General features: G+C 42.5%; 2 protein-coding genes across 5 annotated transcripts; one reads left to right on the top strand and one right to left on the bottom strand.

Moving 5' to 3' along the window:
* Positions 1–1,432: 1,432 nt before the first annotated feature.
* tchp (trichoplein, keratin filament binding) lies at positions 1,433–8,965 on the top strand. Of its 2 annotated transcripts, none has more exons than XM_083645157.1 (13): positions 1,433–1,522; positions 3,278–3,477; positions 4,470–4,680; positions 4,761–4,817; positions 5,453–5,521; positions 5,978–6,151; positions 6,238–6,350; positions 6,894–6,960; positions 7,061–7,233; positions 7,322–7,403; positions 7,512–7,697; positions 8,378–8,521; positions 8,708–8,965. In XM_083645157.1, the coding sequence occupies exons 2-13, from the start codon at positions 3,284–3,286 to the stop codon at positions 8,738–8,740; spliced, it is 1,503 nt and encodes a 500-aa protein (XP_083501283.1). In that variant the 5' UTR covers positions 1,433–1,522; positions 3,278–3,283; the 3' UTR covers positions 8,741–8,965. The 2 variants fall into 2 exon arrangements, with proteins under 2 accessions (XP_083501283.1, XP_083501282.1); XM_083645156.1 differs by having other exon boundaries at positions 1,439–1,528.
* Positions 8,966–9,119: 154 nt separating this feature from the next.
* Positions 9,120–26,970, bottom strand: git2a (G protein-coupled receptor kinase interacting ArfGAP 2a). Of its 3 annotated transcripts, XM_083645154.1 has the most exons (21): positions 26,644–26,970; positions 23,342–23,475; positions 22,136–22,248; positions 21,889–21,994; positions 21,705–21,791; positions 21,416–21,546; positions 21,231–21,325; positions 20,680–20,725; positions 20,039–20,090; positions 19,856–19,928; positions 19,574–19,671; positions 19,261–19,372; positions 19,017–19,159; positions 18,699–18,848; positions 15,979–16,212; positions 14,597–14,686; positions 12,581–12,663; positions 12,196–12,387; positions 11,812–11,943; positions 11,006–11,069; positions 9,120–10,555 (listed from the first exon to the last, which is right to left on the bottom strand). In XM_083645154.1, exons 1-21 carry the CDS (start codon positions 26,693–26,695, stop codon positions 10,343–10,345), a joined length of 2,400 nt encoding a protein of 799 aa, XP_083501280.1. In that variant the 5' UTR covers positions 26,696–26,970; the 3' UTR covers positions 9,120–10,342. The 3 variants fall into 3 exon arrangements, with proteins under 3 accessions (XP_083501280.1, XP_083501281.1, XP_083501279.1); XM_083645155.1 differs by lacking the exon at positions 11,812–11,943; XM_083645153.1 differs by lacking the exons at positions 11,812–11,943; positions 14,597–14,686; positions 15,979–16,212.
* Positions 26,971–26,981: the final 11 nt, after the last annotated feature.

The following is a 26,981-nucleotide window of genomic DNA, read 5'->3' as shown; positions in this document are numbered from 1 at the left end:
GCAGATATTTAAATAGATAAAAAAAGGACTGGATTGGTTATAATCTAGGCCAGAGAGCAGGTAAAATAATGCAGAGTCATAAGGATCATTGCAAAAGAGATCAGATGCAAAGAGAATGCCGACAACTCAGGTGTGACGTCACCCAACCCACCCAAGCTCCCAGTTTAAATGAAATGCAACATGACTTCCCCCAGCCCGGGGCGAGGAAGTAACACAAGAGGGAGTCATAGTACGACTCCCTCTTGTGTTACTTCCTTGCCCCGGGGTGGGGGGAGTCATGCTGCATTTCATTACAAAGGGAAAAGTTAAAATCATAACTTATTAACTAAAACTAAGGAAAAATTACTAGACAACACACAACCTATATTATTAAACAAACAAACAACAAAATGTGCATCGTGAGGAGGGAGAGAGACTGAATGGTCTCATTGGGCTTAATAAATCAGCATAACGACCCCAACACCAGGCTCCTGCAAGACAGGGCCAGGAGAGTGGGAGAGTTGTCACAAGCTAAAATCTTATCAGATGGGGGCCCTGGCACAAAATCTTATCAAATGGGTCCACAGTCTAATTTGTGTCACTTTAGGGGTCCTTGACATGAAAAAGTGTGAGAGCCACTGGTCTCTTTTACTCTAAACGGTTAGGGGGAAAAAAAATAATTCAACCCCATAGGCTACAGGTGTCATGAAATGTGAAATTTGCTATAAACCAAACCTATTTTTTATTTTATTTTTTTCAATAATATTTGTATTCAGTTTTAAATTTTACAAGACAGGACAACGACAAAGACAAAAAACAAAAAGACAGGGCAGCTCAAACACTTCACAAGTTAGCAAAGACATAGATGTGGACAACAGTAAAGAAAAGGATGGACAAATGAATGAGAATACAATAAAATAAATTAAACTAAATTAGATACAAGGCAAAAGGCAATAATCAGGTGGCAATGTCACTTCAGTTGACGTATCCAATAGTCAGTGTCTCTGCTAGGTTAGGGTCAATATATTTCAAGTAGGGCTCCCACACTTTATAAAAGACATCGGTTGTTGAGTGCAGCATACATGTCATGAACTCCAGAGGCATAAGCTGCATAATTATCTGGTACCAGTTCCTCTTTGTTGGAGGTTTTAAACCTATTTTTTTAACCATGCTGTAAACATGTTTAATCATGTTGTAAAGACGGGCATTTTAACATGGGGGTCTATGGAGAATGACTCGCTCATGGATGGAGCCAACCTCAAATGGCCATTCGAGGAACTACACTACAGTTAACCTCGCGTCACCAGGCTCTTCTCGGCGAGAAAGAAACTACAGTATCACTTCCGCGGCCTCATCTGTCCAAGCCCGAGCTTGCCGCCTGATTCAAATCTGTTTGCGTTTTCAGCAGTAGCCGATTTGTCCCTTACCTTATCCCGTAGTGGCGCTAGAGTAACTAGGAAGTGGTTCGGCGGTAACTATGGAAAACCGTTGGGAAAACTAGGAAAAGAAGAGTTTCGCTCTAGCTTCAAGATAACGCATTACTGTAAGGGTAAGTAGCTATTTCGCGCAATAAAAGGCATTTGCTAACTATTGCTGGCTAGCTAGTGAAGGACGTTGACACACTTGCTAGCTAATATTGTTTTGTCTTTTCTCTCTCAGATTGTCTTTAGTTAACGTTACATGGTCAATAACGACGCGTGTGTCACAAGCTAACGCTAGATAACATTAAAGGGCATAGCTACACTCACTAACACTAACACATACATTACCCTGATACATGGCAGGCGTCGTCCTGGCTTTATGTTGGACAACATTTTTGACCCCCCCCCCCCCCCCCCCCCCCCACACACACACACACACACACACACACACAGGCTAAAACCCCAAAAAGAACAAAAATGCGTACATATACATACAATACCCCCCCACCACATGCTAATTATTCAATATGGACTCAGTAGCCCCATTAATTCTGCAGTCCAGATCTTCAAATAAACAACATCCAAAACAGTGAGTCTCTGATAGAAAGACAACGGGGAGGCTTCCACCACAACCCAACCATTTTCTTGACAGCTGTCAAGCCAGCTTGTGAATTTCGTGATAGCTCTGAAACATCGTTCAGCAGCATGGCACTGAGACATTCACTGACAACAAGGCAGACAATGTGGCTGCTGCGTCAGTCCAAAAGCGCAGTATGGGTGGACAGTCCATATGAAGAAAGGTGCCAAGAGCCCCTGCAGTACACAGATTGCACAAGGGATCATTAATTAATTTCATTCAATGTAATTTCCATGGGCTGAGATAGGTTCTATGTCTAAAATTAAAATGAATTTGTTGCTGATCTGGGTTGCTCGAAGCCTCCTTGATCCTTATGCTTGCCCAGACCAGGTCCCTGTCAAAGCCGGGGTCCAGACCTGGGCAATCAGACGTCCAAAATATGTCCAAAGGTAGGGTGCTGTATGCAGATTTCAGGATAAAATAATACAGTTTAGATACCAGACCCCTGTTATTTCCCTGTGTAATGAGGAATCATGTAGTAGGTGAGTGGGGAGAGGTTGTTCCTATGGGACACCGACACCATGTGCTGATCTAAGCTGCAAATAAAATAAAAATGTGAAAGCCTGCAAATGAAAAACTTCTTTGATGTCCTGAAAGGAACACACACCTGTGTCGCCATAGATGCCCCTCAAATAATGAACATTACTGTTACTCCAGTAAGGAGGTGGAATAGGTTTGCCTGCCTCCAATCAGTAAATCCTTGTTATTAAATATTGGCGAGAACGTGTGCCACCTACAAGAGATCCCACATTTGGTCTCAACTGAGCTCAAGTCTGGATAAGGTATAGGACTGAAGAATATTGGCATTGCTTGTTGGTTACATTAGCAAAAACAACCTCCTGTAAGTTCCATGGTCGTACAATGTTCTCTTACATCTCACGCCAGGAAACAGTGCATTAGTGCCACACAATGTAAATAATTGTCAAAGTACAAATGAACTAAAATAAAACTTGGAGTTAGGGAGTGCTAGACCGCATCCCCTTTCCCTCTCTGTATGGTAGACAGTTTTAAACATGGGCACATTATATTCCAAATAAATTGAGAAATGTTAGAATGAATTTTATTCCAATAATTGGCAGGCCGGGGGAGCAAGAGGGATCATTTAACATACAAACTTAATTCTGGGTAAAATATTCATTTTGATAATGGAAATATGGGCCTGATGGGAATTGGGAAGAGTGGTCCAGAGTGGTGCGTGTCGTGACCAGGCCGTGTGTGTGCCCTCTGTGAATCCAACCAGAGACCAATGGCTGCTCTCCCAAGCCTTTCCACACACGGGCCCAGCCGGTCTCGGGTCCTGGCCAGACAGATGGCGCGGCAGCGGGAGCAGGAGGCCTGGCGTCGGCAGCAGTGGGAGCTTCATTCACAATACTTCAGGGAGCAGAACATGCGCAGCTACAAGCAGTCCATGTGGAGTTCACATCAGTCCCATGAGCAGAGGTAGAGTAATGCAGACAGACTTGGACTGTCTATGTCCTGCATATACTGTAGGTTGGATAGGCTTGTTATGTCTCTTCAACATGTTATTCTGTGTCATGTGCTTTGTTTGTTTTGCTTCCTTGTGTTTGATTTTGTTGCATAATGTAATCTATCAGATCATTTAGTTGTGATTGATTGTGGATTGGTTAAATTTGGTTAGGGGTGGGATGATCTGCTTATCTCATGGATTCGATACGCAATATGTGGTTCATGATTCAATAAAACCACATAACAGTTTTTCCCTCGTCAGAATTTAGCCTAAGATAGAATGACATGGTTGGTGCCAATGGATGCCTTAGGTCAGGCATGTCCAAAGTCCGGCCCGGGGGCCAATTGTGGCCCACGAACCGATTTTAAGCTTGTCTCTCAAAATATACTATATGTGGCCCTCCACACACTATTGGTTAATCAAGCAAGTTCACTTTGCTTTTTTTTCTTCTGTTCACCTAATGATGACAGCACTATAGTTTGTAGACAAGCACCAAGTAGGAACTACGCAGGCGGAACTAATGTTTTCAGATGGTAAACAAAATCCTTAGAGTATAATTGTATTGTATGCGATTTTCTTTTAATAACCCATATGATGCAAGAAGCAGCTGGCCCCCCGGTATTTTCACTTCGATCTAGCTTTAAAAATGAGCTTGCTACAGCCTCTGAAAGACAGTAATATCAGCCGCTGGCGTCCGCGAGCCTATCAAATTTCAACTGAGGGTGCAAAATGTTGACTTGACTTACCCCAATAATTTAACAAAAAACTCAAAAGAAATATGTGCAGCATGACATAGATTTCTGCGATTGAATTTGGCCTGCATTCAAAAAGACAGACACTATGAATGCATATTAGATCATCTAGTAGCACTTTCTCCCACCCTGTTGTTCTGTTGCAGTAAGTGGCAGCCAAACAACCCCGAGAAAGATAGTTACGGTAGTGTCCATTTCCTCTGTTGTGTCAGTATGTCAGCATACCATAAACAGAGAGTGGAGGAGGAGAAGAGGGCGAGTCTGGAGCAGCGCAGGGCTCGGCTCAGGGCCATGCTTCAAGAGGAGCGGGACCGATGGGAGGCTGAGCTCCGGGACGTGACTCCTGACAGCGGCACACTGACAAGTCAGTTGGTGCAGAAAACTGAAGAGCTTCGTTCAGCAAGAGAGGAGAGAAGGAAAAAGGTAGTTGCATTGAATTCCAGATTTCTTTCTCAATAATGCATCATGGTATAATGGTTGTTGTTTCTGTGTTGTACATCTAGCTTGCACAAGAGCTGCTAAGGGAGCACTGGAAGAAAAACAACCCGGACCTACGAAAGGTAGCTAACTGTGTAAACTATTAATGCAAATGTAATGAGGTGCCAGACCTCTTATCTGCACAGTCTGAGTGTTGAGATGAGGAGATAAATGGCCTCAGATGCCGGACTGTGGAGGAATCTAGTGACTCTCTGTCTGGTATGTCTGTAGAGTCTCTGTCTGGTATGTCTGTAGAGTCTCTGTCTGGTATGTCTGTAGAGTCTCTGTCTGGTATGTCTGTAGAGTCTCTGTCTGGTATGTCTGTAGAGTCTCTGTCTGGTATGTCTGTAGAGTCTCAGTCTGTACATCAAGTAGAGAAAACAGACACTTTTTGTCAAGACGTCCACTTGATCTGGAAACCAATAGGGCGTGTGATGCCGATATTCCGTGACTTTCTGTTAACTCGAGTCCTGCGTTGACTTCAGAGTATAAAATATTCTGGTATCTCTTCCGCTTCAGGTTCAGGTCAGGTTATTCAGTATCTCCGTCTCGTCTGTGTCACGACTCACAACTCTGTCCACAGGTGGAGTCAGCATTACATAAGGATCATGTTAAACTCTGTCCACAGGTGGAGTCAGCATTACATAAGGATCATGTTAAACTCTGTCCACAGGTGGAGTCAGCATTACATAAGGATCATGTTAAACTCTGTCCACAGGTGGAGTCAGCATTACATAAGGATCATGTTGTCGGGCGATGGCAGGAGCAGATATCCGACAAAAAGCAGGTTGGAAATTCATATCATAGCTACCTGTCACTCAAAGCTGTTCAGCTAATAATTGTTGTTGAATTACTTTTGTTTATATGATATGGACTTGTTGTTTTTGACCTGTAGGTCCTTTGTCATACAGTACTTGCTTTGACTTGGGTTAAATCTACTAAATTTTATTCAAACCCAGTTGAGGGGGAAACTGATAGCCTTGCAACAATCTGACTCTTCATCGACTCTTCATCAAGCCAACAATGACACCTAGGACCCACAAGTCAAAAAACTTTGGCATCATTCTTTCACTTGATTAATTAATTACGTAATGAATTAATATTTAATTTGAGGGTACTCATTTAATCTGTGAGCACAGTTTCAAGGGTGAACTCTGCTCAGGTTAATCCGTTAATCCTCACAGCATGGTACATTATTGAGACAGTTTAGACAATGCAGTGATCCATTTCTCAAAACATGCAGCACAAAGCGGCAGAGCAGGAAAAGGAGAGACGTTTTGAAAATGAGTACGAGAGGACTCGAAAAGAAGCTCTGGAGAGGATCAAGCAGGCGCAGGAGAAGAAGAAGGAAGAGGGCCGTAAGAGAGCAGAAGAACTTCGTCAACAGATGGCAGAACTGAAGCTGAGGGAACAAGAGGTATACAGATCTTGGATAAATGATTTCTGCTGTGGAAATTGGTATGGGACATGTGATGTTGAAGCAGTTTTTTCTCTCCGTTTCAGGCCAACCATCTAAAGAAGGAGCAAGAGACTCTGCTGGCCCAGCAGTGGGAGCTGGAGAGGATAGAAGAGGAGAGGAGAAAGGTGGAGGAAAGGAGGAAGAAATCTGAGATGGGGTGAGGGAAGCTCTCTCTGGGTGTAACTTTTCAGAAATTAGACAAATGCAACACATAAGGGGCCGTGTCCATGGGGAACCTTTTTCATGGCAGGCAGAGCGCTTTGGATATGAAAATATGAATGCTCAGAGCACTTCCAACATGCACAGACAGTTAGTAGCTAATGTTAGGTAGCTAGCATAACAAGGTAAATAGCAAGCTAACATCAACCCAACAAGATACTACAATTATAATTCTCACCCAGAATCCACCAAAAAGCTGAGATATCTCTCCAGTCTTTTTAGTCTCGCCTCTTCCTCAATTTGGATTGGTCGGTCGAAAAAGTGACCTTTAAAAGATTACTACAGTACTTGAGGCGACCAGAGCGCTCCGCTAAAAAACACTAGCCACCGAGAGAGCTACGTGTGGTGGGGGGAAGGGGAGCGCTCCCAGCATATCTTTACCATAGAAAATGAATTGCAGAAAGGTGCTGGCAGCTCGAAAAACGTTCCCTGTGCACACAGCCCCTGAGGCTACATGTTCACTGATCTGCTGTTCCTTCAGGCATTTCTTGATCCGTCAGTACCGTGCTCAGCTGAAGAGGAGAGCCCAGCAAGTGCAGGAGGAGTTGGTGAGTTCACTTGACCTGTTGTTGCTACAATGTATTATTCAAGATCAGATCCAGCATCTCTGCTTTTGACGCCTTTCTTGGACGCCTCTGTGTCCACCAGGAGGCCGACCGTAAGATCCTGGCAGCCATGCTGGAGGGAGAACAGGACGACATGAGAGCGGAGAGTGCGCGAAGGGAAAGAGCCGTAGCTGATGCTGCCTGGATGAAACTTGTGATCGAGGAGCAACTTCAGTTAGAGAGGGAGAGGGAGGCTGAGTTTGACCTTCTATACAGGTAAGCCCTAGGATTCACTAATGTCTGACTTTGATGCAGGGACCTCTGCTTCTCTTCAGATACAAGCCTTTGTGTCTTATCCATTCAGAGAAGAAGCCCAACGCGTATGGGAGAAACGGGAGGCAGTGTGGGAGAAGGAGAGGAAAGCCAGGGAGCGGCTCATGCACGAGGTGAATCGGCCTCGGGAGTCCAGGGTTCTGGGCCTGACAAAAACATACTTGAATTTGAAGGTAGGTAAAAACATACGACTTACCGAATAACCTCTGTTTCTCTGAAAGGTTGTTGTGGGGCGACAGCAGCAGCTGCAGGTTAAGATGGAGCAGAACCGTGAGGCTCAGGAGGAGTCCCTGAAGAGACGACAAGAGCTGATCCAGGATCTGGAGCTGGAGAGGGAGGCCAGGCTGCAGGACAGGGATCAGGAGGAGGGCCGCAGAACAGCTCGCATGCAAGAGATCAACACTCAGGTTGGCACATGGCTCCCATCATATCTTGACACTACAGTCAGTTGGGTATTGGAGTGTTCCTTTGTATTGCTGTAGTCCAGTGTTGTTGTAGTCGTGTCCTGGGCATATTTCCATGACTCGTGACTCGACTTGGACTTGAGCACTGATGACTCGGACTTGGACTCAAGCATTCATGCATTTGGCCTTGGAAGTTGGAGACGAGGACTTGGACTTGTGATTTTTTGTAATAGGCCATAATAATTTGCCATAAGATATATGGTAGCTATATTAATACGGTAACATTATTCAATTTTGTGTAACGGCAGGCATGTGTGTTCCACCTACATGTGGATTCATGCTCATATTCAGTAGGCTAATTCCAGACTCAGGTAATGGGGACTTGACTCGGACTCTTCTTTGGTGACTTGGGTTTGGACCCGAACACTGTGGAGACACGAGACTCAACTTGGACTCGAGATATAGTGACTTGATTATGACACTGGCTGTAGCAGATATTGTTACAAGAATCAATGTTCACACCAAAACTATTCATTGATCAATTGTCCATTGCAGTAAATTCTCAGGCACAGCCGAACTCTCCACAGCACCGAACCTGCCCATATGGTTTTTGACACATTATTATTTACTTTCCAGTCTTGGAACTAAAACAGCTGTTGTTGTTTACAATATATTCACTCTAGGTGGAGCAGCGGCACCAAGAGCAGTTGGAGGAGCAGCGCAAGATAGAGCAAGAGGAAGAGGAGGAAAGGGAGGCCCTTCGCTTCAAGGAGGACGAGCTGAGACTGGAGACAGAGAGGATGGCCAAGACGGGCCACCAGGAAAAGGTGCAAGATAACACCAAGCTAACTACTTATGAACGAGTTCTCCAAGGAGACTCATGATAGTGAATGTTTATATTCCAAGACCCAAAATGCTAGCCTGCGATATGATCTATTATACTGCTTGATTTGACCGTACTTAACTCTTTTTAAATGTTCAGAAATCACCGGCTTGTTCTGTCTCCCTTTCAGATTCACAGCAGACCCCGATCAGCCTGGACATAAGGACTCTGCAAGTCTGAAATCAACGCACAATCATCAGATGTATATTTTCATTTGTAATTAGCTTTAATGTCTTAAAGAGGCGTACCATTCAAGTAGGTTCTTAGGCCATATGTAAGCCAACTTGATGTTGCTCATCTAAAGCTGTTGCGTATTTAGAAAAACACAAATGTAAAGTTTTGCAATCCTAGAGCTTTTGTACTACAGTATTTTTTTTGTATCCTTTATTTATACCGTTTTTTAATAAATCTGTACTACAAATCAAGTCATTTTTATATTAAGGTCACACAGCGAATATGAAACATGACAGATAAATACAAAGCATGACAACAGGTTATAGTTATAAATTAAGTTTATTTAGAAAATAATTATTTTCCCCCCGGTGCAGCTATAACAGCTGCATGACATACATCTCTGGACTCCATTCAAGTACAGAGAGGGACATTACCTTGATCAGATTTCAAGTTTGACAATGAACTCTGAACCACATGTTGAGAATGAACCTTGGGTTGCACAATTATACAGGAGACATCTATAGTTCTATCCCATATGTTGCACATTAAATACAAATCTAGCAGCAACAGAACAGAGCACAAAACACACGGACAGACATGATTATTAGCTGTAAATATCTTTCAACACCAGCACTGCTATAGCACACAAGACCACATAACACAGTGCAGTGTCTAGCCTCTTAGAAACACACCAAATCAATATAACTTAATACAAGAACATCTTGCTGGTGAAGAACATAATTTGGCCCCTGCACAAGTGTTATTTGCATTCACTGACTTGACAAATGGGCATACATAAATGGCTGCAATAAGTGCATTGCAGACAGGATTACACTTGGACAGGGGACAAACCATATACTAAATAGCTTTTCTATGCGACAAACATTGGCATTGCAGGGCTACAAAATGTGCATCAACGAAGTTCCCCACATTTAATGGAAGTTAATTCAACTGTCAAATTCTTTTGAAGGTTCGTCTTTACAGAATGCAAATGTCTGCACAGTGCAATAAATGAGGGGAAGCTTCTTTAGCTCCAAGGGTGTTGGCAATAGCATTTCACGACAATGGATTCATTACTTTTTTATGGCTTTCCCAACATCCATGTCTGGCTTTGGACTGATCATGTTAACCAACATCATCTAATGGATATACTGTACACATACTGTCACAGAGTATTAATGGCAATTCCTTCTTTTATCAATGGAAGGTATTTACAGTACATTATGGACTGATCAAACAATGGTAACTAAGGGACACTAATAAGTAGAGTAATCAAGAAATCATAACATTTCCCAGGGTTAGCTAGCCACTACATGTCGTCTATATCATTTTGTAAACATTTTAGCTCAACAGAAATTGCATTATTAGAACAAATCAGGTGTCCCTAAGTTATGTCACTGACTCGTTCCCATAAATGACATTCAGCTTTGTCCAATGTTGGCTTTAAATATGGTGAATATTTTTTTTATATCATTCTTAAATAAAAAATTATTCATGCATATACCACAAATATGAAAAACTGAAAAATTTGTTTAAAAAATATAAGAACAAAACTGAGATGTTATTGGCTTTTGCAGCCTTGTAAGTGCTGTTAGTTGGTGTTCTCCTTTGTGGTAATCGTGACAAGCTGCTTGGCTGCCTTGGCAATGTCATAAGCACATTGGATGACCTGCTGGGTGACCAGCTGCATGTCCGGCACCGGGCCTCCCTCCGAGGGCAGGGCCTTCCTGCATTCACCCTGCAGCCGGTAGGCACTGGAGGTCAGCAGGCGCAGTGAGCTTCTCACCGTCTCTGAGCGCGGCTTCTGCGGAGGAAGGACAACAAAACATCTCAATGCTGGTGGGAAAAGAGTGTTCAGAAGTCAACTGCTCTGTGCCCAAAGATACGGTAGCAGATAAGCCCAAACACTTTGGAAACACAAGGACCTCTGCTGGTCTAGTACTGAATCCAGACAGAATCTGCTTTCTTTTGTCTGCTCTACTGTCTAATATCTTCCAAATTCCCAACTGAATACACTAAAGAGTAGATAGACTGAGTATCTATCTATCTATCTATCTATCTATCTATCTATCTATCTATCTATCTATCTATCTATCTATCTATCTACTGTATGTATATATATGAACCTGGGACTGGCACAACATGGGCCTAAAACAATATTTAGACCTTGAAATTTGGTCATTTATAACATGATAAGCAATATTTCAATAACTTCCAAATACACACAACAAAATGTACCAGCCAGCTATTTTACCTTGGGAAAGAGGGCGGCCATTTCTGTTACAGCCACATATATTCTTTCTGAGCAGGGTATGAAGCTGTGGAGAGAAGACAGGTGTCAGTGAGGCTGACATATTTACATCATCTTCATCCGATTCCGTTTAACATTCTGGATAAACTTTTTAAACAAGGCACAAATATTTTGCATGCAAGTTAATAACAAAAGAATATCTTATTTCTAACTCATAACACACCATGCATTATTAACTTCAGTACACACCTGGTAACACAGAGTATCTTAACACACTAGTTGATAGAGTAGACACTTATCCAAAGCACCTTACAGCTCCATATTTTTAGCAAACCTCAAACCTTGGCAGTGTTAGTGCCATAATCCAAGCTCAGCCTATAGAACTGTGCTACTATACATATTAGCAAACTACAGGATTTAATGGTTAATCAAAAGTACAATGCACATTATTACACAACACTGTTTTCTATTAAAAAAAGTATGGCTATAAAAACACCAAACATTGAACAACTTGGCTTGTAACTACATTAAAAACACTATCAAGCAAGATACTACTTTCATCAAACTCTACAAATCAACTAACCACAGGAGATGTGAAGTCACAGTGAAAAATTACGATAAATAAGGGCAGGTAAGTATGAAACGGGGTGCTTTTGAGACAAGCATAGGCAAGCATTCGGCAACACGTCACAGAAAAAGAGAGCCAGGCTGTCAGTGGGTGAGGCAGAAGAGGAAAGGGGAGAGAAAATGTGTGCGTGAGGGAGAGAAAAAAAACTGTGCCTGGGAGGCAGGGACAGAGGCCAGAGTACCAGGAGGAAGGGTCAGGGGACCGGAGGCTGAGCAGCTGAACGGGAGGGGGGGCCTTCTCAGCCCAAGGCACCAGAGTGCTGAAACATCCCAGGCTGTGCCTGAGCCGACGCACGCCTTCACGCTCGCATGGTCTGCTCACAGGAGCCACAACACCAACACAACATAACACCGGAGTAGAAGTAGAATGAGGGGGGAAGAGTGAAGATAACGGAAACAAAGGAGAAACAATAGGAGATAAACAACACATCTAAACATGACAACAACAGAGGGAAATGACAACATTAAGGGGAACTAAGGGTGTAGATGAGAAACATGGAAGTGAAAGTAAAACAAGATGATGATGAACCAATAGAGGAAGCTCCCCTCTGCCTGTAGATGCCGACCTGTCGTGTTTGTTCTCCTGAGCGGCCCGCAGAAGCTCTTGAATGTTCTTGGTGATCTGCTCGGTCTTGCGGATGACGTCCTCTGTGCTGGGAAGCGTGGGGTCTGCCTCCAGCTCCACATCGTCCAGCTCGGGGATGGAGCTGCCCTCCCCCAGCCAGCCACTGCTCCTCAGCCTGCCTCTCCTGCTAAATCTGCACAAGGGAATACACGAGATCTTGGACTCTACTACCCTTGTCCAGACAAAACAGCACTTCATTTGACTTAAAAAAACAATTTTGATTCTAAGTGAGTCAGGCAAGCCCAGTTTAGAAGCAAATGTCTTTCTCTCTCTCTCTCTCCACTTGGGCAAGTGTCACAAAGCATGACTCTGCGGGACGCCCTTACCCTGAGTCCTCCATCTCCGAGTCATTGAATGTATTGTCATAGTCACTGTCTGGCATGCTGCTCTGCTTCTCCATCTTGGAAGCCTAGAGGGAAAGGAGAAGAGGGTGATACAAATGCATCTCAAATTGTTTGATGGGAATTGACAATGCAAACCGGAAACAGATACGAGTATGTTGTAACCACAATTTCAATGCAAAGTGTCCATAGCAATAAGCAAACAATCACTGTGACAAGGAATATATATACATATATATTGTACACCTTCTGTTTGCAGTGTTACCAACAACAAACGTACAACATTGAATATGAACAAGTAAAAGCAAAGCAGACGACTTTGCGTGAAACAAGCCAATAAAGCCAGAATCAACTTCAAGCTTTGAAAACTTGATTGTCAGTGTTAGTAAAGAGAGAAGATCCAGAGTTCAAGTAGTTAATATCTGGCACTATGCAATAATCACTACCGAGGACTTGTTTGAAATTGACCTGAAGTGCCTTGAACATAATGGGACACAAATCATATTGGATCAATAGAATGAATGACTGGGACCATCACTGAGTGAACGGCACACTGTCGTTCTGTGTATGAAACCCTTTGAACTCCTGAAAGTCGGACAGATTCATGGATGACAATAAACACAGTTGTCAACCAGCGAGCAGGATTTGAAGAAAATAAGCAAACTCTGCAGCTTTATCCAAGTTCTGAGGCGTACTCTATGCTGCCAGGATGAATAAAGTCAGCAACGCTTGGTAGGGACATTCAAGAACACAAATAAGTTGGAATTACATCAGAACCATGACACATTGACTTGACTCTGTCTCCACACTGAAGGGAAGTAGACCCATGAGAGTCGTCATTTCTTTGAGGATGGTAAGTCAGGGCTCGGATGAATTCAGGGATAAGCCTAAATCACAGCAGTCTTAAGAGACAAGCGGGGCGACGACGACAGAACTATTTCAGTGTATTGCACAAAACTAAAGACTAATCCTCATTCCTCACACTAGATGAGACTCGCTGGAATCTTAGGACTTAGATTGACACTGCTGAGAGCTTTATGCAGATACACACTATCACACTCAGTGTTGCCTTTCTAAAGGGGAAGCAGAGACAAGCAAGAAGCACTCAAGCCACATACCGGACAGCAGTGTACATACCCTTTCAATATCAATGCAAGTCCAAAAAGGTTCAAACAAAATCCTCCTCTTGTATGCAGTACAAGATGCAATGCTGCACACAAACTCACATCAAACAATACATGGCGAAAAATAGGCTCATTTAGATGTCTTTGTCCTGCTGTGACTAGAGGTCAGTCTGTTTAGATGGTGAGTGACTCCTGGGTGACCGCGGTGTTTGGCTGTTACTGGAGGAGGTCAAGGCATGCTGTTTGAAGCTCACTGTGCAAAATGAAGTGTTGGTTAGAGACAGGGGAAAAGATCTCTCTTAGTATTGGAATGGGAGTAACATAGCCACAAGAACTTCTGATATGAAAAACACGATCAATTTCAACAAACTAGAGGCATAGAAAATACATTTTTAAAAACAAATTCAAAATGATTTTGAAAGACGGGTGTTTGGTTTAGCGTTATAAGAATGTAACAACCCTTTTAACACCCCTAGTAACGACCTTCTACACCCAATTTAACATCAAAAGACGTTTGGTTTTCATATCAGCCATTACACAGGCTTCTGAGGGGAAGAAAATAAGCGTTCAAGCAGGCGACATCCTCCCGACAAGTGCGCTTCTCTGCTCCACTTTTGCAGACATTTCTACATGTGTAGCGGCGCGATGAGGATGATGCTGCTGAAGACAGGTATCGGCTGGTGAGGGCAGCCTGTGGAGGGGGGTCGGCTCATGCAGTAGAGCGGGGAAGGAGCAGCGTATGGGGGACAGAGGGAGGGAGGTGAAGAGGAGGAAGAGCCATAGGGCTCCCAAGTGGACTTCCTGCGCCCCGCGAGGCGCGGACCAAGTGAGGAGGTACTTAACCTTTTGAGCACTTTCAAGTGAGGAGGTACTTAACCTTTTGAGCACTTTCGTCCTTCGACCAAGACAGGGTGGATGGAAATGAGGGGAGGGATGAGGAGGAGGTCACAAAAGCACCCCTTTCCGTCTAAAGACAGGGTTCAAATAACATTTTAAGGAGACACAGTAAAAATGATGACAAAGTGCTCACAATGAAGAGTGAGGCACTGCTCACAACAGTGCTGTAAACATCATAAAATAATAATAAAAAAAAAGAATAACAATAAAAAAAAAGTGTGATGAATGAGATAGTTAGATAATGTTAAGTCCGTAGGCACAAGTGTCATCAAGCAGCCTATCCATTACATAAATGACTGCTATAGCTGAATTGGGTATATTGAAAATAGAAAGATTGATTTTGAAATTGTTTGAAAACAATATCTGAGCATAACCATAACCAGCTCTAGGGTTCTACAGTGCTATTATTTTAGTAGTATGTGAGAGATATAAATTCATGAATTCATGCTACATAGAAAACTTAAGAAGCACATGAATATAGTGATGATGGCACTTTCATGTTCCCCCTCTTCCTCAGATGATGCTCTTATATTCCCTGAACTCATTCACTTCTGCCTTTTTGATTACATTACATTACATTACGTCATTTGGCAGACGCTTTTATCCAAAGCGACTTACAGTAACACACTTTTTGTCAGCAATAGAGCAATCAACTATGGAGCACAGTCTATGACAACTACAAATCCTGAAGGAACAGTGGTACGAGTTTTAGTTTAGGATTTTTTTTTTTTTTTTTTTTTTTTGATCACATGCTGCTGGAAAAAATTTCACTGTAGAACCTGGGAGTCGTCCTAGAAATGTTTTACAACCAGGAACCTACAGTAAGCACAAGTGCCTTTAATTGAACTCAAGAGAGAATGCAAAGGGATGAGAGGATACAATGATTGTGTGAGTTTGTCATGCAGTACAAAAACACAGAGTATTTGTATGGAAGGTTTAATGCTTTATCGACATGACATACAGTACAAACCTTCAAAGTATATCAGAATTAGCTCATGCTCAAAACAGCAGCTCCTCATTAGCCTTATCATAGAACTCAATTCAGTCCCACAAACAAGCAGCACTCCAGGAAGCACCAGATTGATGGAGAATGGCCGTATGAGAGTCCAAGCATTAGAACTGGACAAGATGGGATGCGACTAGCTGTGTGTGTCTATATGAATGGCATTGTGCTTTCTGATGACTGTCTCAAGAACCAGAAAAAGAGCTACCCAGTAGCAATTGGCTAAGGAAAAAATAAATACATAAATAAAAGTGGAAAGAAAGGTCTGCAGACAGGGTGAAGACACGTGAGGGAAAGTCTTGGAAGTGGAGAGGTGGAGAAGAACAGGCAGAGGAATGCAGGGTGCAGGTCTTACTTACATGAGGTGGGAAGGGTTGCAGGGTGGGGGCACCCTCCTCTGGGTAGGGTGTTTCCCCCTTAGGGAGATAGGGCTTCAGGCCTGAGCCAGTCTCATACATAGACATGGGCCGACTGGCCCGCGCAGACTGCCGGCGTTTCAGGGCTGAGGGGCTGGAGGGCTCGGTGGGGATCTGATAGATATTGGGTGTGACCTGCCGCCTGAGAGACGTGTTCTCGCTTTGCAGAGATTGCAGCTGGAAGAGACGGGTCAGCAATACACTAAGAGGTGCTCTCAGCAAAGCAAGCTTTGTTTCCTGCTCTGGTCCATTTTGATCTTAGCTTTCAACCCATAGTCCTCTAAATATTCACATTACGGTTCGACAGTCTGCAGCTGTCAGTATACTAAACATCATCAAATTCTGCCGACGTTATGACCTGGCCTGAATAAGTGTATGTGGGCAAATCACACAATAGAGAACTTAAAGTGAGAATCCACCCTGAGAATTCATGTTATTCCCATGATACAGAAAGTTCAACCAATATTTGTAGAGCCCAATGGCTGTCTGACAAAGTTGGAAACCAAGTAAAAACAAGATACCATCCCTGAAACTGCTTCCATGACACTGGGTTGGAGACCAAATTGTGGCTCATAGCTTTGAGCTTAGAATGCTTGCTTGAGCTTATGATATATACTTTATCTTTAATAAATTACTTAAAAACCTTACGTACATATTCCACCCAAAAAATCATATTGCGTGTTGCCACTACATCCACAATGTTGGTTCCCATGTGATTGTTACTGGAACAGCTCCAGACTTTGTTTCTTGATGGTCTTCACTAGCTGTAGCAGAGACAGGTTCATGTAGAAAAGTCTCCACTGAACGGCCTAAAAATCATAGGAATAAGTTATGAATTCTATTTTAGGGTGGATTTTCTCTTCAATTCAAAACCGCGAAGCAAGAAGTAAGCAAGCGAAAGGTTGCTGCACAGGTAAAGCAACACAGATGCAGGTGTGTAAGTCAAAGATGCAGCTACAGAAAGATGGAAACATGGGAATGATGAGAGTATTAGAGGCATTCAGGAAGAAAGAAAATCAAGAGGTTTTTGATAGGGATACAACAGTATGGATGAAGAAAGAATGGCCTGATCTGATGCAACTAGTTTGCAGTCCAATGCATCGACAGTGAAGGGGCCTGCATACTGTTCAGGGAGAGGGCAGGTCAAACTCTCCAGCTGCCACTATGTGTTGGTCACTAACCTCTGCCAAAGCCTCATCGACTCCAGTGTTTTCATGTAACTTCATAACTTCAAGCATTTTACTATACTTTTTTACATTTGACCTAAGTGACATGAAAATGACCTAATCATATGCTGGTAATTCAGACTAACTGTTCATGGACTTGAGTTTAAGCAGCAAAGAGGATTGCATGGACTACATGGTGTAGTAGACCTGTCCTTCACAATATCTCATGACAGCCAATGGTGCACTTGGCAGTGTGCTCCGTTTCATCTTGTTTTTGATTTCAAGATACTGCAGTTGAATGTGGTCTCAGATAATAATCTATTCAACTGTAACTCAAGACAATGCCAACCCACACAGCTAAATCACATGTTGTATGTCCACTATAGAGGAGTGCCAGAAAGACCTCTCATATACATCCAATAGTCTTACAGAGACAAATTATCTGCATATTGTTTCCAAACAGCCTAATCGAAGCCATTTTAACACAGGGAAACATTTCAAATCAAAACTTGAATCTCATCAATTTAACAAAGCATGTAGCTGTAAGGTGCTTATAGCATAGATGGCAAATGGATGACAACCTCTGGGGCCCAAAGAAAAGGGGGATTTGAACTAGTCGCCATCTGGCAAGCTATAGGTTGCTAAATTGAAGCATAATCCATACATTAGTGCAGAATCTCAAACCTAACAATCTTTAAAGAAAGACAACTTAAATGTAACAGCTTTTTTGTGAATGGGAGGGAAGACCCAAAAGTCAATTTCTATAAATGGGTAGTTTAACTTAACGGTTGGAGTGGCAGTATTACAGGCTTGTTTCAGCGGTGAAGGTGCATTTTCAATGACAGCTTAGAAATGTGACCTTATAAAATACATGGCAAACAACGTGCTGCATTTTCTAACGCCCTCAAGAAAGGTGAAAACTCTCCGAAGACATTCTATGTGGTGAACTGTGAATGATGAAGAAAGGTTCACACATACAATTTGTGTTAGTCACTATGGACTACCGTATGTAGGTAGGGATGAAAACCACTGTTAGGTTACAACATGCTTATTATTTAAACATGCTTGTTAGTAAGTAACATGAGATAGCACGGCTTTTACTCTAATTATTTTCTATGTAGAATGGTGATTAAATTGTTTCTCATTATGAACTGGAGCAAGAGTGCATGTCTTCTTCAAAAAAATAAAATAATATATATATATAACAATATAAAAAACAATCAAACAAACAAAACAAAAAACGTTATCCAGCTACCATTTTGAAATGAAATGAAACATGCTGGCCAAAACAGAGGGTGGACCAGCAGGGTGTCATAGCAGCCTCGCATTACAACAGAGCATTCCCAGTCAGGTAGCTAGGCCCTCATTCTAACAGGCTGGCCTTCCAACACAAGAGGGCGATCACACCGGACAGGAGAGGAGCTCTGCTGACCGCTGTGGCCCCCACTCAGTCCGCCCCCGGTGTTAGCGGTGTTATTGGTGGAGCGCAGGGGATACCTTTTTCTGCATCAGCCTCAACTCATCACTCAGGTTGGTGTTGACTTTCATGAGCTGCTGGATCTTGGCTTCAGAAGCAGAGAGCGCGTTTTTCACATCCAAGAACTCCTGCACAGTGATAGGTCCATCTGAGAGGTCAGAGTCCAGGCTCTGTTGGAAAGAGAAGTATATAAAAAAAAAAACCCCACTAAGGACAGATGGGAGACATTCACAATACCTGTTAGGACAGTTGAGTAAATGTCTGTTTCGATGGGAAAGTTCAGCCATTGAGAGCTTTGCACTACTGGGTCTTAATTTGTAAAAGGGGTGCACCATTACCTTGGTCCTATCTCCTTTGCTTGAGGGCATCTCTTGATCTGTATCTTCATCAGAAGCCACACTATCGTAGTCAGGCTGGTCATTGTCCTGGCAATCACTTCCATGCCTCATGCCCACACTTTTCAGGATAAGTTCAACATTATCTGGAATCCAGAGTAGAACACATATCTCAGTACTAACTAGACAAGCAGTGCATTTTCAGTGTTCATAAGCCCTTTGAATAAAGCAACAATTAGATACGGACCTTTGGGACTGGCTATTGAATTCCCTTGCTGTCTGCGTTTAGCATCACTTAGTATGTCAATCACAAGAGTCGCAAATTCATGTGCGTTGAATCTTGCAAGTTTCTGACGGCCCTAAATTAGAAGAAGAGAGAGAAAAATACAAATAAATAAATAGTCGCCTCATCTCATGCTGTATGTGATCTAACTTTAAAGTGAATACATGCCAAGTAGGAAACAAACAAAGGGCAGAATGTTTCTAGAATAAAGCTGAAGTTGCTGATGCAGTTTGACAGTCAAGCTTTGACATGAGCGGGTTCTTTACGGCTGACTTGCCTGGTTTCGTGTTGATGAATACTCTGGATTCACAGGAAGGAAAGGCACTACAGTCGTCTCCGTCACTAGAGTGCTGTGATTCTGTGTAGCTAACCATACTACAAAGAATAGGATATGAAGAAGATCAACATTGTCTCAGAGACAGACAGGCAACTGGCACAGTAATATGGCTGCAATACCACTGATAGCTGCATCAATGAAGAGAGGCCGCCACGCTTGTGTTCTTCTCACAATACCATGAAAATGTACCTTAAAACATATTTGACGGGATAACTGCATTACCTGCATCAGTCTCTCTTCTGTCCACCTCATCGTACACATCCATGGCCAGCTCCTCAAATAAGTGATTACTGAGCTGTATTAAAAACAATGATTCAGACATGGTCAGACCTGAATCAGCAGAGGAAGAAAAAACACCAAGCTCAGTACATTCAACGCTTTAAATCAAACTGCAGGGATACTTACAGACTGTAGTTTCTTCTTTGCTGCCTTTGCCAGTTCTGATAAATCTATACTGCTACAAACAGAGAATAATTCTCATAAGCATATGCTGTTGAAAAGAGAGGTCAATATAATGCACACTTTGTTGTGATTAATACTTACATGTTCCTTATCCATCAAAAGAGGGCAATAAAAGAAGATAAAACGTCTCATTTGATTTTAAGAGCAGCAATGCTAGTTACGCTACAATGCACTGCTCTGATTGCACAATTATTGAAAGCTGAGAGTTGAAATGACATGTTAACCATTTGAAACAGTTACAGAGCTGTTGGTGTGGGTTTACATGTTAACCATTTGAAACAGTTACAGAGCTGTTGGTGTGGGTTTACATGTTAACCATTTGAAACAGTTACAGAGCTGTTGGTGTGGGGTATGTGAACGACTTCAGTGGGTCTGTTTCCTCTCAAACAGATAATGGATGCTGCAGCAAAGGCCAAAGCGTGTCAGAACAAGCCTCAGACCAAGAATACAACCATAAACAACTGCAGCAGAGCCTGGCTGCAGCTTTGTCTGGCTCCATTCAAGTTGAAATCATCCACTAAAGCACATTCAAAAGGCAGTTCACAGGCTCAGATCATGTCCACGTACTCTAAGTGCCTTCTTACCTGTCAGCCATTTGTGGAACAATGAAGTGCTGGCCGCTTTTATGATCTGAAAAGAACGATGAGGATGCAATGGATGACCACATCTACATCATTATGATTATTAACACTTTTGATTCAGCATGATTTCGATGCCTAGTCACTGGTTATTACGCAAATTAACTACCATGAGATGAAAACTATCTATGAGAGAATCCAGAAGGTATTATGGTTTGTAAAATGATGTGCAGATCATGCAGAAACAATTCTTAGCGCTTGTTTTAACTGCTTGGATTACCAGACGGGTGGGGTTTACCGCATCAGGACAGCTCACTTAGCATCAGCTAAGTTGTCAATCACAGTAAAGTATCCCAAACTGACCAATCACAGAAAAGTATCCCAAACTGACCAATCACAGAAAGTATCCCAAACTGGCTCTCGAATACTTCAACCCCAACCATCCATTACTCCAGGCTAAACAAACACTTACAATTCCATGCTAATTGTGTTTGGGCCATAACTTCACATTAAGCACAGAGTCCTTTGAATTGCTGTTCTCTCTCCGGCTTGCGTACCTGGCTTTCGTCCACATAGATAGAACGCCAGTCGATCAGTGAGTTCATACTGAATCTCCACCAGTCTATCTGCCAGGTCGTGGTGGCCAGCTTGCCTAAGAAGACACAATATTAACAGACTTTATTCATAGCTTTATGGGTGAAATTACAGGACCTTAATATTGGATGATTTCCAGGTAGCCAACCTTGCATAGTCAATGGGAGTTTTGCCACTGCTGTCAGGAGCTCCGGGATCTGCCCCGTAAACAGTCAGCAGCTCAGCCTGAGATACCTGACCTGCCTTTGCAGCCACGTGCAGCGGGGTGTTCCCTTTGTCCTTCAGGAGGGGGTGAAAAACACGACAATCAACAGAAGAGCCAATTCCATAGAACAGCCAATTCAACAGAACAGCCAATTCAACAGAACAGTCAATTCAACAGAAGAGCCAATCTAAAGACCAAAATGCAGGTTGCAAAAGCAGTGGGTGTTTCTTACGGGGTGAAAAAAATTCGCTTGGGCTCCCAGGGACAGCAACCTCAGGCACGTCTCAAGATTCCCAGTGCGTACACTTGAGTGAAGTTGCTGGGAGAGAAAAATGAACAATAATTTACTATGAACTGAACAATTAAAACATTGTTCAGTGTTCCCATAATCACAGCGGGCAACTGTTTCTCCTCACCTTGCTTAAATCCTTGGCTGCCGAGCTGTCATCATCTCGGCAAGGCAGGCGATGGACAAATGCTAGCATTTGATATTTGGCCTTTATGAATTCTGTTTTGTTTGGACTTTAGGGGCAGCGTGGAACACAGAGGGTCAAACAGAAAGAAGAGCAATGAGCCAAAGGCATAAATTAAGACCTAATGTTCAACAAGCAGTTTTCTGTTCTGTAACTTCACATAACATCTAGTCAAACAATTATGACTCACTGCAATTTGTCCTGAGGGTTGGCCTTGCGCTTTCCACTCATCACAGATGCAGGGTCCAGAAGAGAGTGCTCCCATATTGAATTTGCACCATTGCCGTATAACGTCTGAACCATCTGAGTGAAATAAAAAAGAAACCATTAAAATGTGCCCCACTGATTTAGATTGTAGACCGCTGACTGGCTGTGAATGATCCCCTACCAATAGAGACACTGCGGAGCACATCATCATTCAGCAACCACGCCCAAAACGGGGGAAAACAAACCCCCCCCCCCCCAATCCTGGCGTTCTCCTATGTCCCCTGTTGCACACAAAGATCATGTATACAGAAGATGAACACACCAACTTACGGTACTTCCTCGACAGCTAGATCCACATTTTTCTTCTCGCCAATTCTCAATGGCTTCCTTGTTTTGCTCGTGAGTACTACAAAGCAACTTTAATTGCCGATTTGTTGTCTGTGCAGCCCACCACACAACAGCTTTTAGCTATGTTTAATTCAATGAAAATGATGCTGGTGTATGGAAGTGAACGGAGAGCTTTCCCCTGTGATGGGCGTGGCCTATTTCATGCAGTGTCTCTATACAAGCACTTTCTATATTAGGACAAAATCAATAGGCCTCGGATGAGTCAGTGTTGCTGCTGGGTATAAATAGCTTCAACAACGAGTAGAGCGAGTGTGTGCTCTGATGTCCCCCTGTTGTCAAGAGATGTCTACCCGAGCAGAGATAAAAGCCTCCTGATTCACAAGATACAGCTAAGGCAGAACTATGACTGCACTTGATTGTGTGCAAGGATAAAGATCTCATCTCAAAATCGAGGCATTCCAGCAGAGTGGGTTCAAGCCCCTGAGCACTCTTGCAATACAAGAAAGATAATAACTACATAGCAGAAGATGTATGTTACGTCAACAGCTACAGAAAATACATTTGCTGTTATGTTACATTACATGGAAGGTTATGCACAGAAGATTACTGTAACAATTCATTCCATTACACAACAAAATTCCATGACTTTTCCAAAACTTTCAAGGATTTTCCTAATTCCTAATTCCATGACTTTTCCAGGCCTGGCAAACGAGATTTTGAAAATCCATGACATTTCCAGGTTTTCCATGAGCGTGGGCCATGGGAGGAACCCTGTGTACAGTAATGAAGTGTAGCTTTCCACCAGAGAGGATGACAGACTTGTCCTGTGTGGGGTTCTTACTTGGAGCTGTGTAGAAGGCCACGGAGTGTGTGTCAGGTGACGGACTTGGGAGCTGTGTCTGCCCAGACTTCGATGAACACTACAGCACTCATCACAAATCAACACGCCCCGGTTCACCGAGGCCCAGCGAGGCTCTGAGAGGGAAGAGGTGACAACAAGAGGAGAAATCAGCCAGGACACTTACACCAATGTAACTGTTGAATCACAAGTGTTATTATTATTATTATTATTATTATTATTATTATTATTATTATTATTATTATTATTATTATTATTATTATATTAATTTGCAGACAACCCACTGATGTCACTTCAACATCGTGTCTCTGCGTATCTCATATCACCCAGGATCTTTTTGGCAATGTGTAGTTAGTCCAACAACAGTTGTATGCAATGTTAAAATATGTAAGAACATTGTAACAATGCATAAACAGCTGTAAATAAAATGAATACGACAAATGCACCAGATACCACCAGAACCACCGGTACGAATGGTGTGAACGAATAATCATCCTGTGTCAGCGCTTTGAGCCTTGGAAAGGCGCTATATAAATCCAATGATTATTATTATTATTATTATAAGTACAAGATAAAGCTTTTTTTTCCCATTTACCCCAGGTAACATGGTCTAAGATGTAGATGTTACTAAATCTTCACTTAAACCATATGCAGCCTCATTCTAACTATGCCCAGTGTATTAAACTGCTCATCATCTCATCAGCTGGCTCCCACAGGTTTGATCAACTCTGGCTGCATCCATAAATCAGTTGGAAAAGGAAATGTATCACAAGTCATCACAGCTTCTGCCCTGTTCACTTCACACTCATCATTCAGATCTCTGACATGATGGCATTGGCATCTCACTTCCCTTTTTACACAGGCAAGCGCAACCCTGAGCAAATCCAATCTTGTGGCCTCCGAAACTTATAGAGGACATCTATCACATCTTTGCCCAATAGCCCCTCTGTGACAGAAGTGGCCAGCTCAGATCACTGAAGATGAAGGAAACATTATTGAGGTTGATGTAACATGAAGCCACAGCCTGGGTGCACATACTGCAGACTGCAACATTCAGGTTAGACCATTATTAAGCCTATTATTATCACAACGTGCCTACAGGAAGCACATATAGACATATATAGAGTCATGCTATATGTAGCAAGCCTACCCCTCCTCTGTGGGCAGTAATAATGCTAAGCATAATAGTTCGCTTTTAAGGCCTTCTTCCACTGACCCCACCTCTGTAGATTTGGACTAGTGGTGCAAGTCAAGCAGCATCTTAAGGCAAGGGGAAGTAGAGACAAACGGTTCTATTATATGTGGGGGTTTAAACAAGAACCTAAACCTTGGCTTATTGTTGAGTAACTAAACAGCTTCCTCTTTGAAAGCATCATAAAAATAACAATAGACAAACACTATCAAGAAGTTTTGTGCTGCATATTTAGGTAGTGTATTTCCTACCCTGGTGATTGTGGTGCAGTGTAGTTATAGGCTCTATGTGACCAAAATACACAAATAAATATGTTTACTTAACCTTGACCTTTTTAACACAGTTTGTTTAATATGATGGTCTGAGTTATGCTATTAGTCTACATAGAGACTCTTCTGACAGCAAACATCCTCCAAGACGGGAGTAAGACCACAAATAAATTGAATTCCCATGAGACTCAGATAAGCAACAGATTGTAAGATAAACAGGCTGAGCAGCTGACAGGGAGGTTTGAGAAGCCTCCTTAGTGGCAGCTGAGGTGTGGGAGGAACAGCTGCAGGAGCTGCTGGTCAGATTCTGGCACCTGGTGCCCGGTTCTGACAGTCTGCTCTGCTCCTAACTCTCCACTCAGAACTGAGTGCTGACAAGCTGGCCACATGTCTCCTTCACCCTTTCCTCAACAAGTGCTGCTAAAATTAATAATAGCAGATCTAGAAACTCTAAAAATATTTACACCCAACAACTGGCAACAGTGGAATGGAAGGGCAGTCCAGACCAGCTGGTGTGGAGACCTGGGGGCTTAACTAATTTGAGTTAAACGATCAGAGACAAGGCAGTGCTGAGGGTGACAGAAATGTATTTAGCATAGTTTAGCATCTTATTGATTGATTGTTATTGTGCGTAAAACACATAATGATCTATTCTAAACTGTTCAACCACCATTTTTGCTGAACATTGTCAGGCAATGAAGTAAGAGTTAAATGCGGCACGTCTAAAGTTCAACAATAGTGCATTCAAAGCATGCATTCAATTCATTCAGCATCCTGTTTTGCTTCCTGTGCTAGCTGCAAAACATCACGCCGATCACGTCATTTCTGTATAAAAGGGACGGTTTGCTGAAGACACAATGCAACTTTGAACTGCGCAGCTTTCACTCAATTGTGTCAATTGTGTCTTTGTCTGAGCTAAATTCCATCATCCTGTTGTCCTCAATGCTATGCTATTTAAGACAAACAAGCCTTAGTTCAGACAGAAGATGCAGATTCTAATTCTATTGGTCTGATCTGAATTGGTTTATAATATAACTCAGTAGTTGTGTTTTCTATCTAGACATCTGTGTCTAATCAATCCACTGCCAATCACTACTCATAATAACCGTGTTAGCCCAGATCATCTGATACTCCAATCTGATTTTGAAGGCATAACATGTGAACAGTTTAAATCAATATCTTCAAGGACACAACAATAGTTGTTTTAATACATAAACGTCAAAGTCAGCATCAGTAGAAACATATCAAAGCAAAGTCCTATCCTTGGGTTTCCCTTTCAGTTACTATGTTACCAACATTGTGCAGTGTACAAAAAGTATCATGAAGAGGAAACACTGCACTTAAACTACATAGTATCAGTCTAACTCATAATCATAATGACCAATTTATTTATGTTTTTTCATTATATATTTTAATATGGCCAGGGAAACTTGTGCTATTCTTTAATTAATTGGGACAGAATAGTTCATCAACCAGTAAAACTGTACAACTGCACTGGTCCATCATCAAAATGCTGTCTGATTTGAAGCATGTCAAACTGGATGCAAACAACAATAAGCAAGATAACTGGTTGCGCTCTGAATAGATTCTCAGTCCGGGAGATATACCGTAGATACCTGTCAACAACACCGTGAACGTAGATCGTTTACGCCAAAACAATAATAGTAATACAGGGCTTAACGTTACCGCGATCAAGCAGCGTCGGGGCCACACTGATAATCTGATTTGAGCCTCAAGTCAAATGGTTATGCTCCTATAGGGCCAGTGTTAGGGCTAGCTAGAGCAAAGACAGGGTGGATGGAGTTGTAGTCGACGACACTTACCTGGAACACTGCAATCCGCACAGACCTCACTATTTCGTATGCGCTTGGACATCCTTTGCTCAGGAAGAAAGGCAATGGATCGAATAGTATGTCTATTCAGCTAATCATTGATTACTCTGTAGGGGTGCCTTCCGCGTTAGCTAGAGCTAGCTAGCTAATTACTTCCAATCCAAACAACGACCTACTACTTGACACAACTAACAGTAATTGTTAACAGTGTCGTTATAGCTAACGTTAGCGTTATAACGTTAATACCCAACAGGACAAATGCTGCTTTCCAACAAGTTAGCTAACTTAGCAAGTAGCATATGACAAGCTAAGTACTAGTCTGTCTCCAG

This window comes from Poromitra crassiceps, assembly GCF_964638095.1.
Source record: "Poromitra crassiceps genome assembly, chromosome: 10".
In the NCBI taxonomy this organism is placed as follows: Eukaryota; Metazoa; Chordata; class Actinopteri; order Beryciformes; family Melamphaidae; genus Poromitra; species Poromitra crassiceps.
This window is presented reverse-complemented; position numbering and strand designations above follow the sequence as displayed.

Excerpts from the sequence above, each read along its gene's own strand:
- tchp (XM_083645157.1), top strand. The coding sequence starts at position 3,284 with ATGGCTGCTCTCCCAAGCCTTTCCACACACGGGCCCAGCCGGTCTCGG. Across the intron at positions 4,818-5,452 it reads ACAACCCGGACCTACGAAAG|GTGGAGTCAGCATTACATAA; the intron begins GTAGCTAACTGT and ends CTCTGTCCACAG. Across the intron at positions 8,522-8,707 it reads AGACGGGCCACCAGGAAAAG|ATTCACAGCAGACCCCGATC; the intron begins GTGCAAGATAAC and ends TCTCCCTTTCAG.
- git2a (XM_083645154.1), bottom strand. The coding sequence starts at position 26,695 with ATGTCCAAGCGCATACGAAATAGTGAGGTCTGTGCGGATTGCAGTGTT. Across the intron at positions 18,849-19,016 it reads GCAAAGGAGATAGGACCAAG|AGCCTGGACTCTGACCTCTC; the intron begins GTAATGGTGCAC and ends TCTTTCCAACAG. Across the intron at positions 12,388-12,580 it reads TCGGAGATGGAGGACTCAGG|ATTTAGCAGGAGAGGCAGGC; the intron begins GTAAGGGCGTCC and ends TCCCTTGTGCAG.